The sequence below is a fragment of the Chlamydomonas reinhardtii genome, chromosome 3 (genome assembly GCF_000002595.2).
Source record: "Chlamydomonas reinhardtii strain CC-503 cw92 mt+ chromosome 3, whole genome shotgun sequence".
In the NCBI taxonomy this organism is placed as follows: Eukaryota; Viridiplantae; Chlorophyta; class Chlorophyceae; order Chlamydomonadales; family Chlamydomonadaceae; genus Chlamydomonas; species Chlamydomonas reinhardtii.
Window position 1 is genome coordinate 6,117,255 of NC_057006.1, and position 13,992 is coordinate 6,131,246.

The 13,992-nt window shown below is 63.9% G+C and overlaps 3 protein-coding genes across 3 annotated transcripts; 2 read left to right on the forward strand and 1 right to left on the reverse strand.

The window, feature by feature from the left end:
* Positions 1 to 1,081: 1,081 nt before the first annotated feature.
* CHLRE_03g191776v5 (uncharacterized protein) lies at positions 1,082 to 5,695 on the forward strand. Its single transcript, XM_043061190.1, has 4 exons — positions 1,082 to 1,717; positions 1,862 to 2,083; positions 2,420 to 2,524; positions 2,679 to 5,695. The coding sequence occupies exons 1-4, from the start codon at positions 1,430 to 1,432 to the stop codon at positions 5,310 to 5,312; spliced, it is 3,249 nt and encodes a 1,082-aa protein (XP_042926319.1). The 5' UTR covers positions 1,082 to 1,429; the 3' UTR covers positions 5,313 to 5,695.
* Positions 5,696 to 5,735: 40 nt separating this feature from the next.
* Positions 5,736 to 10,756, reverse strand: CHLRE_03g191800v5 (uncharacterized protein). The gene is made up of 6 exons (XM_043061191.1): positions 10,516 to 10,756; positions 10,346 to 10,400; positions 10,035 to 10,110; positions 9,453 to 9,764; positions 9,072 to 9,252; positions 5,736 to 8,690 (listed from the first exon to the last, which is right to left on the reverse strand). The coding sequence occupies exons 1-6, from the start codon at positions 10,633 to 10,635 to the stop codon at positions 8,586 to 8,588; spliced, it is 849 nt and encodes a 282-aa protein (XP_042926320.1). The 5' UTR covers positions 10,636 to 10,756; the 3' UTR covers positions 5,736 to 8,585.
* A 155-nt stretch (positions 10,757 to 10,911) lies between these two features.
* Positions 10,912 to 13,992, forward strand: CHLRE_03g191850v5 (uncharacterized protein). Its single transcript, XM_001693042.2, has 9 exons — positions 10,912 to 11,219; positions 11,317 to 11,345; positions 11,480 to 11,603; positions 11,835 to 11,948; positions 12,321 to 12,412; positions 12,570 to 12,624; positions 12,841 to 12,894; positions 13,091 to 13,147; positions 13,419 to 13,992. The coding sequence occupies exons 1-9, from the start codon at positions 11,100 to 11,102 to the stop codon at positions 13,566 to 13,568; spliced, it is 795 nt and encodes a 264-aa protein (XP_001693094.1). The 5' UTR covers positions 10,912 to 11,099; the 3' UTR covers positions 13,569 to 13,992.

Genomic DNA, 13,992 nt, shown 5'->3' on the forward strand with positions numbered 1-13,992 from the left:
TTGTGCTGCTTGTGTGGTGCGACCTGATCAGGCTGGCCTGTGACTCTGACAGCTGGGATCGTAAGTGGTTGGCGCGGCTTGGGCCTCCCTCCAACACAGGCCAATGTGCCTGGGCATCTAGGATGTCTGTCGTGCACTCAAAGGTGCCCAACGTGATGGCGCAGCTGTATTCATCAACTATCGCATTATGCATATGGTCGGCAATGTCGTCTGAGCGCTACACGAGGCCGACCGAGTTACATCATGGTTGTCGCCTTGCGGTGTACAGGACGGGGGGTGCGAGGGCGTGCCTGAATGCTTCTTGATATTAATGCATGCTTGTATTAAGCGCAATGAGCTTTTTACACTGATATAAATTTCACATTCAAAATCGCTCTCTGGAGAATCGACCCCGCATTTAGGGTCGTCGGTCTTTGTATGTCGCAATGTCGTATGTTGCTATGTCATATGTCGCATGTCGCAACCTGGCCATGTCAAACAATTTGCACACAGCCATACAATCAGGGCTCGGTCGCGACAGTCACCTGTCAATGGACTTGCAAAATTGCTTTTCGCTTAGGCCGATTTGGATCTGCCGCCTGTTTGCGATGAAATGGCTTCTTACGTGATACTTGGTGCTGACCCAACCAGCCAGCACGGCCTACGAACGCGGGGCCTTGGGAGTTGGGGGGCTCAGCCCAGAAATGGGACAACGGCGGCTCGTGCATGTTGCAGGTGTTGCACTTCCCGAGGTTCGTAAGTTCGTGGAGTTTTCTGGTGTTCGCATCGGCGGCGGCTCCCGTAAACCCAATTCAAGTGGTGCGAAGGAGAGCGCGTCTGGGCCCGGCCACCTGTTGGCTGACTGCATGCCGGGGACTGCGTGTCTCTCAGAAGGTAGAGCCGCACGGCCAGGTGCAATGCGGTGGGGAGGGCAGCGGCGTCAGAGTGGCGGTGATGGGCTTCGCGCCCTGCTGGCAGTACCACTGCACTGCCTGTCCCATACTAAGGAGGGAAGCCTGCGGAATCCCGACGATGCTCGGTGCGGCGGTGCCGAGAGTGCATGCAACCGTGATTGCATGCAACACACGCGTACGTATGGGGAAATCTTGCGATTAATTAGGCAAGGTCTTACTCTCCAAGAGATGCGCTGTTGATTTACCGGCAACCGACCGCCACCAACCACCACTGGTGCGCTAACCGCCAAACTAGGTCGCTCATTCCAAGGCCAAAACCGCCACACATTTCTTGGCAGACACAGTACAGGCCTACGGAACCACGAATCTGTCCGAACGAATACGGCAGACGCCAGGCTATAAAATGACTCATGACATCGCTGCATCGTCGCCACAAGCTTGCAGGCGCCTTTAGTGCGCCGCCACACATACTTGCACGTGCACACGTGCCATACGTGCCCATCCCTGAGGTGCCAAGCGCTAGCTTTGTTACCGCCATGGGCATGAGCCCAGCACCCACGCCGCCGGCGCCCTCTCGGCGCGGCGGACGCAGCAGCCGGCTGCACGCGGCGCCGCCGGCGCTGCAGCTATTGCTGGTTGCCCTCGCCGCCGCGGCATCCCTGCCCTCCGCCTCAGGCTCGGCTGCGGGTGCGGCTGCGGCGGACGCCGCACGGTCGAGCAGCCACCTCAGTAGCGCTGCCTCGGTCTTCCCCACATACTACCGCCGCGCCCTGCTGCAACCCACCTGCGCCTTCAGCTGTGCCAGTCTTCCCACCTGCATTAGCGTGAGTGCGGGGACGGGCGGTGGATGAACGCAAGGGCCGCTGCGCTTTACCACCTACGTTATTTCGTTGATACTCAATGCTGAACCTGCATTCACGCACCGAGCCTGCACCTAAAGCGGCTGCCCGATGGCCCTTTCTACCCAGGTCTCCTGCTCGTCAGTCAACGCCACCGACCGCGTCGTCACGCTGGACCTAACCGCCTGCAAGAGCGGCGCCACGATCTCCTGGGTGTGCTGCCGCTCCACTGCCTGCACACCCGTCAGCTGCACCCAGGGCCCCCTTGTCGCCAACAACTTCCCCACCTGCGAGAACGTGACGTCCTACTCCTTCAGCGTCCCCCTCACCACGACGTCAATCCCCATCCAGGTAGGCCGTTGACGGTCTATTGGGCTCTGCCTCCCAGGCAGGGCGGCTGAGCCGCTTAGCACGGCAGCAGAGGGCATGCAGCAGTGAGCGGCAGAGGTGGCAGCGTGTCTTGCTGCTGCTAAGCGTACATATCAGTGCTTTTTAAACCTGAGCGCGAACGCATGTGACGCCAGAAGAAGTTGTCAGCACTAGCAGGCAGATGTACCGCATGTTAGATAGATGTATGGGCCAGACTCGCCCACCCATCTTTCTGCGGATGGCGCTTGCATTCATTGCATGAACCGACATGCGCACATGCCCACACACCTCGTCCCCGTGCATGCGGGGCCGCCGCAGCTCCACGACGGCAACCTGCTGGGCAACTTCACCTGCACCGGCATCGGCAGCGGTCCTACGGGGTGCTGTGCTGGAGGCTTCCAAGGCGGGGGCCAATGTAACGGGGTGAGCAGTCTCTACATGCATGATGGCATCTACCGCTGTTTGTGTACGGCCTGACATGTGGCGGTCCGCCGTACGCACTCATTGGTGACCACCCAACACCATCACAACCACCCAGACACCATTTGCGACTACTGCCACCAACGATCGCATGCAGGTGTGCCTACAAAACATTGACCTGACTTCTGTTCCCAGCTGCGCCTCAAAGCCGCCGTCGCCGCCATCACCCAAGCCACCCTCGCCGCCGCCGCCGTCACCCAAGCCACCCTCGCCTGCACCCCCATCGCCCAAGCCACCCTCACCTGCACCTCCGTCTCCAAACCCACCTTCCCCGGCACCACCTTCGCCCTCCCCGCCGTCACCTAAGCCGCCCGCACCCGCACCACCGTCGCCCGCACCCCCGTCACCTGCGCCCCCATCGCCCAAGCCCCCATCGCCCGCACCCCCCTCGCCTGCGCCCCCTGTTCCTCCCTCACCTGCCCCTCCTGCCCCCCCTTCGCCCGCACCACCCTCGCCCAAGCCCCCCAGCCCTGCTCCGCCGAGCCCTGCACCGCCCAGCCCTGCTCCGCCCAGCCCAGCGCCGCCCAGCCCTGCGCCGCCCAGCCCTGCGCCGCCCAGCCCTGCGCCGCCCTCGCCTGCCCCCCCTGTTCCTCCCTCTCCTGCCCCTCCTGCCCCCCCTTCGCCCGCCCCACCCTCGCCCGAGCCCCCCTCGCCGGCTCCGCCCAGCCCTGCACCGCCCAGCCCTGCTCCGCCCAGCCCAGCGCCGCCCAGCCCTGCTCCCCCCAGCCCTGCGCCGCCCAGCCCTGCGCCGCCGTCGCCTGCTCCTCCCAGCCCTGAGCCACCGTCGCCTGCTCCTCCCAGCCCAGAGCCTCCCAGCCCAGCCCCGCCGTCGCCTGCTCCTCCCAGCCCTGAGCCTCCCAGCCCGGCGCCTCCGTCGCCTGCTCCGCCCAGCCCTGCGCCGCCCAGCCCTGAGCCGCCGTCGCCTGCTCCCCCCAGCCCTGCGCCGCCTAGCCCTGAGCCGCCCTCGCCTGCTCCCCCCAGCCCTGAGCCTCCCAGCCCTGCACCTCCGTCGCCTGCTCCGCCCAGCCCTGCGCCGCCGTCGCCTGCTCCGCCCAGCCCTGCGCCGCCGTCGCCTGCTCCTCCCAGCCCCGAGCCTCCCAGCCCAGCCCCGCCGTCGCCTGCTCCTCCCAGCCCCGAGCCTCCCAGCCCTGCACCTCCGTCGCCTGCTCCGCCCAGCCCTGAGCCGCCGTCGCCTGCTCCGCCCAGCCCTGAGCCTCCCAGCCCTGCGCCGCCTAGCCCTGCGCCGCCCAGCCCTGAGCCTCCCAGCCCTGCACCTCCGTCGCCTGCTCCTCCCAGCCCTGAGCCACCCTCGCCTGCTCCTCCCAGCCCAGAGCCTCCCAGCCCAGCCCCGCCGTCGCCTGCTCCCCCCAGCCCTGAGCCTCCCAGCCCTGCACCTCCGTCGCCTGCTCCGCCCAGCCCTGAGCCGCCGTCGCCTGCTCCCCCCAGCCCAGCGCCGCCTAGCCCTGAGCCGCCCTCGCCTGCTCCTCCCAGCCCCGAGCCTCCCAGCCCTGCACCTCCGTCGCCTGCTCCGCCCAGCCCTGAGCCGCCGTCGCCTGCTCCCCCCAGCCCAGCGCCGCCTAGCCCTGAGCCGCCCTCGCCTGCTCCTCCCAGCCCCGAGCCTCCCAGCCCTGCACCTCCGTCGCCTGCTCCGCCCAGCCCTGCGCCGCCGTCGCCTGCTCCGCCCAGCCCCGAGCCTCCCAGCCCTGCACCTCCGTCGCCTGCTCCGCCCAGCCCTGCGCCGCTGTCGCCTGCTCCGCCCAGCCCCGAGCCTCCCAGCCCTGCACCGCCGTCGCCTGCTCCCCCCAGCCCAGCGCCGCCCAGCCCTGAGCCGCCGTCGCCTGCTCCCCCCAGCCCTGCTCCCCCTAGCCCTGCGCCACCTAGCCCTGCGCCGCCGTCGCCTGCTCCGCCCAGCCCTGCGCCACCATCGCCCAGCCCTGCGCCGCCCAGCCCTGCGCCACCGTCACCTGCCCCACCTGTTCCACCCTCGCCTGCCCCTCCTGCCCCCCCTTCGCCAGCACCTCCCTCACCGGCCCCTCCAAGCCCTGCACCGCCGTCGCCCGCACCGCCGTCTCCAGCGCCGCCCAGCCCAGCCCCGCCATCGCCTGCTCCGCCCAGCCCTACGCCACCCAGCCCTGCGCCACCCAGCCCTGCGCCGTCACCCACGCCTCCATCCCCCTCTCCTCCTTCGCCTGTGCCGCCATCGCCCAAGCCTCCATCACCTGCCCCGTCTCCCGTACCTCCCTCCCCCAGCCCGCCGTCGCCTGGGCCGCCGGTTCCCGCTCCTCCCTCTCCCAAGCCTCCATCACCCGCCCCGTCTCCCGCACCTCCCTCCCCTAGCCCGCCGTCGCCTGGACCGCCGGTTCCCTCTCCTCCCTCCCCCAAGCCGCCTTCTCCTGCCCCACCATCGCCCAAGCCTCCATCACCCGCCCCGTCTCCCGCACCTCCCTCCCCCAGCCCGCCGTCACCTAAACCGCCACTTCCCTCTCCTCCCTCTCCCAAGCCGCCTTCTCCCGCCCCGCCATCGCCCAAGCCTCCATCGCCCGCCCCGTCTCCCGCACCTCCCTTCCCCAGCCCACCGTCACCTAAGCCGCCACTTCCCTCTCCTCCCTCTCCCAAGCCGCCTTCTCCCGGCCCACCAGCGCCCAAGCCTCCATCGCCTGCACCACCACTACCTACTCCCCCGGCCCCGTGCTCCGGTGAAACCGCCTGGGCGGAGCCGGGTAAGTACTAATTGTGGGCGGAGCTGAGTGAGTGGTCATTCTAATCCATTTGTCAACATTCGCGCACCTGCACATTGCTTGCGTGCCGTTCTGTGTATGGCACTACGCTGTCGTGATGGAAGTGCATGGACACGTTACGGTGCCCTGCATGGCTCATTGCGGTGCGCCCTGCCTGGCTGAAGTATGCTCACCCAATCCACTGCCCCTGCCATTTTTGTCGCAGTTACACTCGCTCCTGGGAACGCGAGCGGCGTGTTCCTGGGCACTCAGGTGCGCACCATACTGACATGCAGCGTCGGTTCGTTTGTGGGTGCTTGACCGCCCCGCGTGGCGGCGATGCAGCGACTGCGTCCGTACAGGGCGCGCACCTGCATCCTTGTAATCCCTGCCTACCTCCCTGCGATGCACTGGTCCCCTCTATATCTGCTTGCTTCCTTCTTAATACCACCCGTTCGGCATACATACCTTGCAACCAAAGCCCCGTGCGTGCACGTACGCGGCCCTGGCACGCGTTGCTGCGGCTGAATTACTCTACCACTTATATGTTACGCTTGTGTGCAGGTCCAGGCATACGTTGGCAGCTCCGGCGCCAGCGTTCCCAACAACTTCTTCACGTGGTTCCCCCTCAACGGCACCGCCAACAAGCAAGTGCCGGGTACCGATGGGGGCGGGGTTGTTTGCTGCAAGTAAATGGCCATGGGCAGGACGGAGTGCACGCGGATTCGCGGCAGGCGCACGGTTGCTTGACTGCATACATATTGCATACTTTGCCGGCTTTGTCTGCACATGCCAAGCGACTCAGCACATGCCAAGCAATTCCAAACCCGCGCCGCCGCTAGATGCTTGTTCGTATCATGTTGGTACCCTTCTGTTAGCACCGTTACCGTCGCTGCCGTGCACCATCCAGCTATCTCATGGTGATCCGTAGGTTGCCAAGCTTATTACTCATACGTCAGCATGCCGCCGCGGCCGTACCCATTATTGCACCCCCGACCTGACTCTATCCATCTGCAGTTTTGCCGGTTACTTTCAGCTCGGCGCCGCGCCGCCGAACAATCTGGTTGGCACCACTTACACCACATTCAGCCCAGCCCTAATCCAGCCCAACGTCTTCATGTGCGCTGGCTGCGCCCAGGTGCGTAACAAGCATATAGGAGCTATCGAGATCATTGAATTATTGCTGCCTGTCAATCGCATACGCCATAAATACCGCCGCTCTGATGCTGCATGCCTTGCAACTTCCACACCACACGCACAGTATCAATCAAGCAAGGGATTCTATGCGGGAGGCGTGGTGCTCAGCGTGTAAGTGTGGTTGTGTATGTCCGTACCGTAGATGCGTGCGTGCGAGGCGTCGTACTGACGTAGTGCGGCGGGCGGCGGGCCAGGGAGGCCCGTACGTTCTTGATTCATCCGTAATTCCGCCTGTGATTCCTTATGCAACTATCTACAGGACTGAAATAAGCGCCGGCGTCTACAACGCCTCGTGCGCCATCACGCTTGTGTCAAACACGGACACCGCCACCTCAGCCGCCTTCTACGCCGGCTTCTTGCCTCCCCCCAGCAATGCCCCGGGTCAGCTGAACATGCCGCCCCCGAGCGTGTCCCCGCCGCTGCCCATCACGGTGCGCGGCCCTGCTGCTGCTACTGCTGCCACGCACCTAGTATGCGTAGAAGGGCACGCATGCATGGTGCATGCACGCACGCACAACTACTGGACTGCGCATGCACGCACAAAAGCGTACGCTCTATTTTGTGCGTGCGTGCCATCCACCCATAAGACTGCGAGATGACTTAACACACGTATGACTTGCTGCAGGGCCCGGGCACTTTCACGCTGAGCAAGCTCGTCCAGGGCACTCCCACCTCCAACGGCCCCCCGGTGTATCTCGCGTGCGAGGTAAGCTTATTACTTGCGCAAGCTTAAGGGGTCGCATGCATGTCAGCACGCGCACGGCGAGCTAGCGCCGCACACGTACCTATCTACGATATGCAGTAAGTTTGTTGGTAGTGACTTCCCCATCCATCAACGCAATGATGCTTGCAAAATGCACGCAGATGGGCGTGACGATCTGTCGGCCCAAGAACTCCACCGTCGTCGTGGCGGGCTAATGGGCGGATGGGCCTCATGCACCGCTCAGCAGCAGTGGATTCGGTCCAAATGCCTGCTTGAGGTTCATTCCTTTGAAACGCTTGATCCATACTGTACGCGCCCAGTGAAGCGCAAAGTAATGTCGCATTGAATTTTAATGAAGCAGTTTCCTGAGGTTGAGCAATCGGCAGCGCAGGTACACAGCTGCTGCAATGGGTAGCCCCATCGGGGACGCATGTCCCCTTGTGTTCTTGATTACTAATGGCCGCGTTGGTAGATAGCGCTAGTGTAGGAGGCTAGGTTACTGGAGGCGTGTGCTTTTGCCGTGCCCCGTATTATTGTTCAAGTACACGATACTTCCTCGAAGCAGTATCATCATGCACACTACCGCTGCTGGTGTTTCTTATGAGCGCTGAACAGGGCAGAACGAAGAAAGATGTGCTTCCATTGGCATGGCCACCCGCACTCCCTCGTGCTCAATGGTCCGTCCTTAATCACATACATGCTTACATCGTTATGTTTTGGATCCATGCATGTGTACACTCCACCGTGAGCCATCTGCTGGTATTAGTACTGGTCTAGCAAAGTCAGTGTGCTAGACCGCCTCTCATGAGCGCAATTGTACGTACGCCTTGTTGCGTGTGGAATAATTGTGCGTGATGAGGTTTATCGTGGTTATTTTCCAGCATTGTATACTGATAGATAGTATGGCTTGCGTTGAGTTGCTTGCGCAGGAGTGGGCACACACAGGCACCTGCAGACGCTTGCATACCATTATCCCTCTCCATGGCTTCCCCCCACGCGCATTGTGAAGGAATAACTGATTGCCACAGACATGAATTGCAATTAAACTTGCACGGACAATAACGAGGAACGCGTTTGTGTGTTGCCGCCGCTGTCTGCTTGTCATGCGTCCGCCGCGTCCGCGTCCGTCCCACACGCATACGTGCCACGCACGGCCAGCATTGCCAGCCTCGCTGGCCGGCCTCGCTCACCGCGCGGACAGTGTTCACATGCTTGCTTCTTACCGGCACACCCCTGCCCCTTCACGCCCTCCCTCGCCCAGCTCGCCTGCATGCAGCGCCGCCAGGCTAGCTCGCTCCATCGCACGCGCGCCATCTCCCGCTCCGGCTACTCCTGCTGCTCCCTCGCGCCACTCTTGATGCCGCCGCCCATGCAGCCTGCTCGCTCATCACGCCTGCGCCGTCTTCTTGTCCGCCAGCTGCTGCCTGAACCTGGCGCTCTCCTCTCGCAGCACGTGCACCAGCATCTCACACTCGTCCAGAGACTTGACAGCCTGATGAGGCGACAGCAGTGCAGGTCGGGAAGAAGGCCGTTGTTGGCAACGGTTTTAGGGTTTACCAGCCATGGGGTTGTACTTTGCATCTTCAGTAATACCACCGTACGGTGGCCGCCAGCGCTCGCTCATAAGGTGCGCAGGTGCAAGTAAGGGTCGCCGCCGTCAGGCCGTCGGTATCAGGTGCCCAAGCAATCAAGAGTCCCACCGCACCGCAACCTCCATCTGCGCCCCACGCAGCAGTGTAACCAATCCATCTATGCACGGTCGCGCGTGTGGCTCGTCCCGCCGTCCTTCTCCCGGTCACCCCAGCGCCGGCCCCCAAACCCACACCCCGCACCACCGCCCCACCCAGTAGTGCCCCCAGCCAGCTGCACCTACCTTGCCGTGCCTCTGCTGCACCTCCGCCTCCGCCGCCCCGCCGCCCGCCGGCAGCTCCAAGCTGACGCCCGCCAGCCAGGGCGCGGGGTCGGGCAGCACCACCGGCTTGCGCGCGGGCGGCGCGGTGCGGAAGGCGTCATACTCGGCGGCCAGTTCGGCATAGTTGAGCGAGCCAGGCGACCTGTGGGGGGCGGAGCAGCAGAGGGGTGAGGGTCCGCCAGGGGGTCAGTGCGTGGGCCCAGTGGTACCAGGAAAGTCAACAGGTACGGCGGGATACGGGCATGGGCATGCTTGTGTGACTGCGTATGCGCCGCCGCCGCTCCATACAAACACGCCCGCCGCCAGCCCATGCGGCCCTGCTGCGCGTGCCGCCGCGCTCACCGCTCGCCGTCCAGGTTGCACAGCCCCGGCAGCGCCGCCAGCAGCGCGGGCTTGTAGCCCTCGGCGCGGCACACCGGGTTGGAGCCGGTGCGGTCCAGGTGCTGCAGGTACAGCGCCCGCAGCCCCGGCAGCGCCGCCCCCAGCTCCTGCAGCCCCAGCGCGTCCAGCCCCGGGCCCAGCCGGTTGTCCTGCAGCGCCAGCGACTCCAGCCGGGTCAGACCGGTGAAGCACTGCGCCGGCTCCAGCCGCGTGAGCTTGTTGGAGCACAGCTGCAGGCGCCGCAGCTGAGCCAGCCCCTCCAGCCCCTCGATCCTGGCGGGGGCGGGAGGGAGGGAGGGGAGGGAAGAGGGAGGTTGGGGCTTGGGAGGTGTGCACCTCAGCCAGCCGGCTGCTTTAGCGATGGGCGGGAATGGATGCAGAGCACATCCCGAGGGGCACCCGAGCTGAGCTGCCGCCGTGCGGCCCGATTGCGCTGGGCTGCTGTGTTCATCACCTCCGGCAAGGTTTCTCGCGCTCGAGCTCCCGGCGCCAACAGCTACATACCACCCGCGCCCGGAAGCAGTCAGCCGCGTCAGCACCCACTTAGTGATCTGGTTGTTGGACAGGTTGAGCTCCACCAGGTTGATGCAGCGCTCCAGGCCCGACATGCGAGTGAGGCCTGCGGAGCAGGGTGAGGGGTGCGGCAGCAGGGCTGGGGAGCAGGGCGAGGGGTGCGGCAGCAGGTCTGGGGAGACAGCCAGAGCCAGTTGCATTCGCACTCCCAGCGGCATGGAGCTCCGCAATGCGGGGCCGCGCGGCGTGCCCAGTCCCTTCCCGCAGTCGCCCCCCCCCCCGGCCCCAACCCCACCCCCCTTGGGCTCCCGCGTACCATCTGGCCATGCCGTTGCCCCCACCTTTATTGACCCACGTGAACTTGAACACTATCTCCACATCGAATCGTTGTGTGGCCTGCGCCATGCGGGGGCCGCGGATTGCTTCACCGAACAGTCCCGACATGTGTGGGACAGCTTCGAGCAGACCAGGCAAGCTCCCCATATCGATTGATTAAAGCCTCCAAGCTCACCCCTTTAATGACCTCCTCCGTGAGCCCGTTCAAGCTGCTGTTTCGCGTGAGAACCGGGCCTCCATCTGCCGAACCAACGCGCCCTGGGCCCCCACCAGACGGTCGCCTAACTAGGGACATCTATAATTCATGCCAGGGAAAACTCAAGCACCCAACTGTCACGGCGTTGTTCCTCTCTCCCGGTTTGTAACATTTCTACCGCAGGTCAAGAAAGACTCAAAGACTAGAGCACTGTCATAAGAAATAGCAATGTATGTGTGACCTTATTGTCAGTAAACTACCGGGCAGTAAGCTCTTCACCTGAAGGATGATTGCAGCAGCGACCCGGCGGGCCAGTTGGCCCCTGCAATCTGTGGCCAAGACTCCGCGCGATATTTGTTGTGCATACGATCTGCACAATAATACAAGTTGTTGCAGTGCGGTCTGAAAGCCTCTGACGTGCCCTTACTGCCACTGTCTCCTCGCGTGGTGTCACCAAAACGATTTCCACGTAGTGCATTTAGAGCACATATATAGTCTACGTATCAAAGCGGAAAGGCGAAAGGCAGAACCGGCGCCTTGGCACTGGTTGACGCAGCTGCAAAATGGCTCCAAGTGACGAATCGCCCAGCGGCGCGAACTGCAGGCGGCTGGAGGGAAAGGTTGCGCTGGTAACCGCAGCGACCGCGGGCATCGGCCTGGCGACGGCTGAGCGGCTTGCACAGGTGGGGTCCGAGGTGGGGCAGTGCCAGTCGTTGCACTTACCCAGGCCGCACGCACACACTCGCCTCTCACGCTTTCCTCTGCCGTATGCGTCCATAGGAGGGCGCCAGCGTCTTCATCTGCAGCCGGTGAGTGGGGCGTGGGTTAACGGGTCGGCACGTGGAATTGATGTGCATGCAAACGGGGGCCTCTTCGCACCTGGGCTGTGTTGAGGCCCTGGGGACCGCACCGCGCGTGGCGTCGCCCTATTGCTCATCCGCAGCAAGGCGAGCAATGTGGAAGAGACGGTGGCAGCTCTGCGGGGCCGCGGCTTGGAGGTGTCGGGCTGTGCTTGCCACGTGGGCAGCGCGGAGCAGCGGAAGCAGCTTGTGGAGGCATGTGTCCAGGTGGGGTCGGAAAAGCAGGCGGGGGGGGGGGGCGGAGCCAATGAGCGGATAGCATGGCCACTTTCAATAGCAAATGCATTATAACACTTGGGTCTGATACCGCTTTTGCTGACAACTCCACCAGGAGGTTGTGGACTGTTTGCGGCCTGCTGGTTCTGCATGGCCCGTCTTGCACTGCGGCCAGGCCCCTGCTAAGGCGCCGCACCGCCTCCTGCCCATGCCACACCGCAGAAGTACGGTGGCATGGACATCTTGGTCAGCAACGCCGCCGTGAACCCGGGCGCGGGCCCGCTGGCCGAGACCAGTCCGGACGTAATCGACAAGATACTGGACATCAACGTCAAGGTGTGTGTGGTGGACGGGGGGGGGGTTGCAAAGATGGTGAGGGTTGTAAATACCAGCCCAAACTAAGCCAAACGAAGTTAAACTAGGGGGCCACTTTACTGCAGGACCCAAAGCACGCCAACCGAGTGAACTCAGTTCCGGGGGGGGGGGCTGCATGGTGTTGGGGAGGGGTGCGGTGTGGCACTGCGCCGTGTGTGAGACAGCCCGCAGAACAGCAAGGCGTAGGGCCCTGTAACCTGGCACGGTCCTGCTGCCCGAGGCCCGGGAGTGTGTGGGCAGGATATATTGCACGAATGCGGTTAGGCGGGGCTGCATCCCGGCATGGCAGTGTAGTTGCGCTGTCCTCATGCGTGCATGTGTGCACCCGCGCAGGCGGCGGTGCTGCTGGTGCAGGCGGCGCTGCCGCACCTGCGCAAGCGGCCCGGCGCCTCCATCGTGTTCGTGTCGTCAGTCACCGCCTTCAAGTGAGTGTGCGCGCCGCGTGCGGCTGGGACGTCAGCCTGTTAAACTGAATGCCCACACTGCCCGCGGTCTCTCCCTGACCCACCTGCACGATACCGCAATGGCGCAGCCTGACCTGACAATCCACTCTCGCCACCACTTCCAACCCGATCCCCGCAGCCCGCCCGAGCCTATCGCCATGTACGCTGTCAGCAAGACCGCACTGCTGGGGCTGGTGAGGGGGCACTGGCGAGCGGGCGGGGCGCGGGCCCCCCTGCCGCTGCCTTATCAGGAAGTTTGTCAGGTTGTGTGTGCGTGTGGCTGTTTGCGGTGTGTGCTGACCTGGTTGCGATGCTGAGCCCCGGGTGTTGTGTACTGGCTTGCGTCCACTGCATGGCATCCCGGCCTTGGGTCCAGACCGCGCCTGCCGGAAACGTGCCCCACCCCGCAGACCAAGGGCCTCGCTGCGGAGCTGGGGCCAGAGGGCATTCGTGTCAATTGCGTGGTGAGTTCCACGGACAGCAAGGCTTCCGACCCCCAGCCTCTTTTGCCAGCACTGCCAACATCGGTACCTGGTCGCGTGGTGCCCGGTGCCGGCGCCGTGTCGTACTGTCACGTGCGGTGTGCCCTCTGCCGTACGGCGTGTACTTGGCGCTGCCCACGCCACCCCACGCCCCTCCACCCCACGCCACGCCACGCAGGCACCCGGCATCGTACCCACCAAGTTCAGCGCCGCGCTGGTGGAGACCCCCGAGCTGGTAGGCATAGAACCTTTTTGTGTGCCCTTGAGGACCGTAGCCAAGTGCTCGCCAGCACACGCGAACTCTTAAGCTGTGGTGATAAGGTGCCGAACCCCACTGCTCGCTGCAGAGTCTGCCCTGCGAGGCCTTGAGCTCAATGCGCGCCGCTTCAACCCCATGCCCACCTCTGCCCATGCCCCCTCCTTCCCCCGCAAGATGGTCTACCGTCTACCACTTCCTTAACTAGTCATGAATGCAATTCCCCTCCCTTAACCCTCCTCACACGCAGGCCGCGCAGCAGGCCAGCACCACCATGCTCAAGCGCCTGGGCCGGCCGCAGGAGCAGGCAGCGGCCATCGCCTACCTGGTGTCGCCTGACGCCGCCTACGTGACCGGCGAGACGCTGGTGGTGTCGGGGGGCATGCACAGCCGCCTGTGAGGACTAGGCGGTGGGGTGGAGGTGGAGGAGGTGGTGGAGGTGGAGGTGGAGGAGGAGGTGGAGGAGGGGGGCTGTTATAGTTACAGTGCTTGGCGAAGCATGGTAGGTATCCTTGCAAGCCCGGGGGCGATGGATTCGCAGGCGAGGTGGTGGGGGGTACCGCGACACTGGGGAAGGGTGAAGGGCATGCGATGGGACAGGTGAAGGGCGGCGAAATGCTGCGACGGTCAAGGGAGTAAAGCGCAGGCAGGCCGCAGGCGCAGTAACGAAGTGGGCGAGCAAGTGAACGGGGCACATCAGGTTCCTTGAATGGTATGAGAATGGATACATACCGTACTGCCAAAAAGGTTTCGTTTTATTAAAGTTCGGGAGGGCTGCTAAATATTGCTGGAATAAATTCGATACTTTTTAAGTTCGTGGGCGG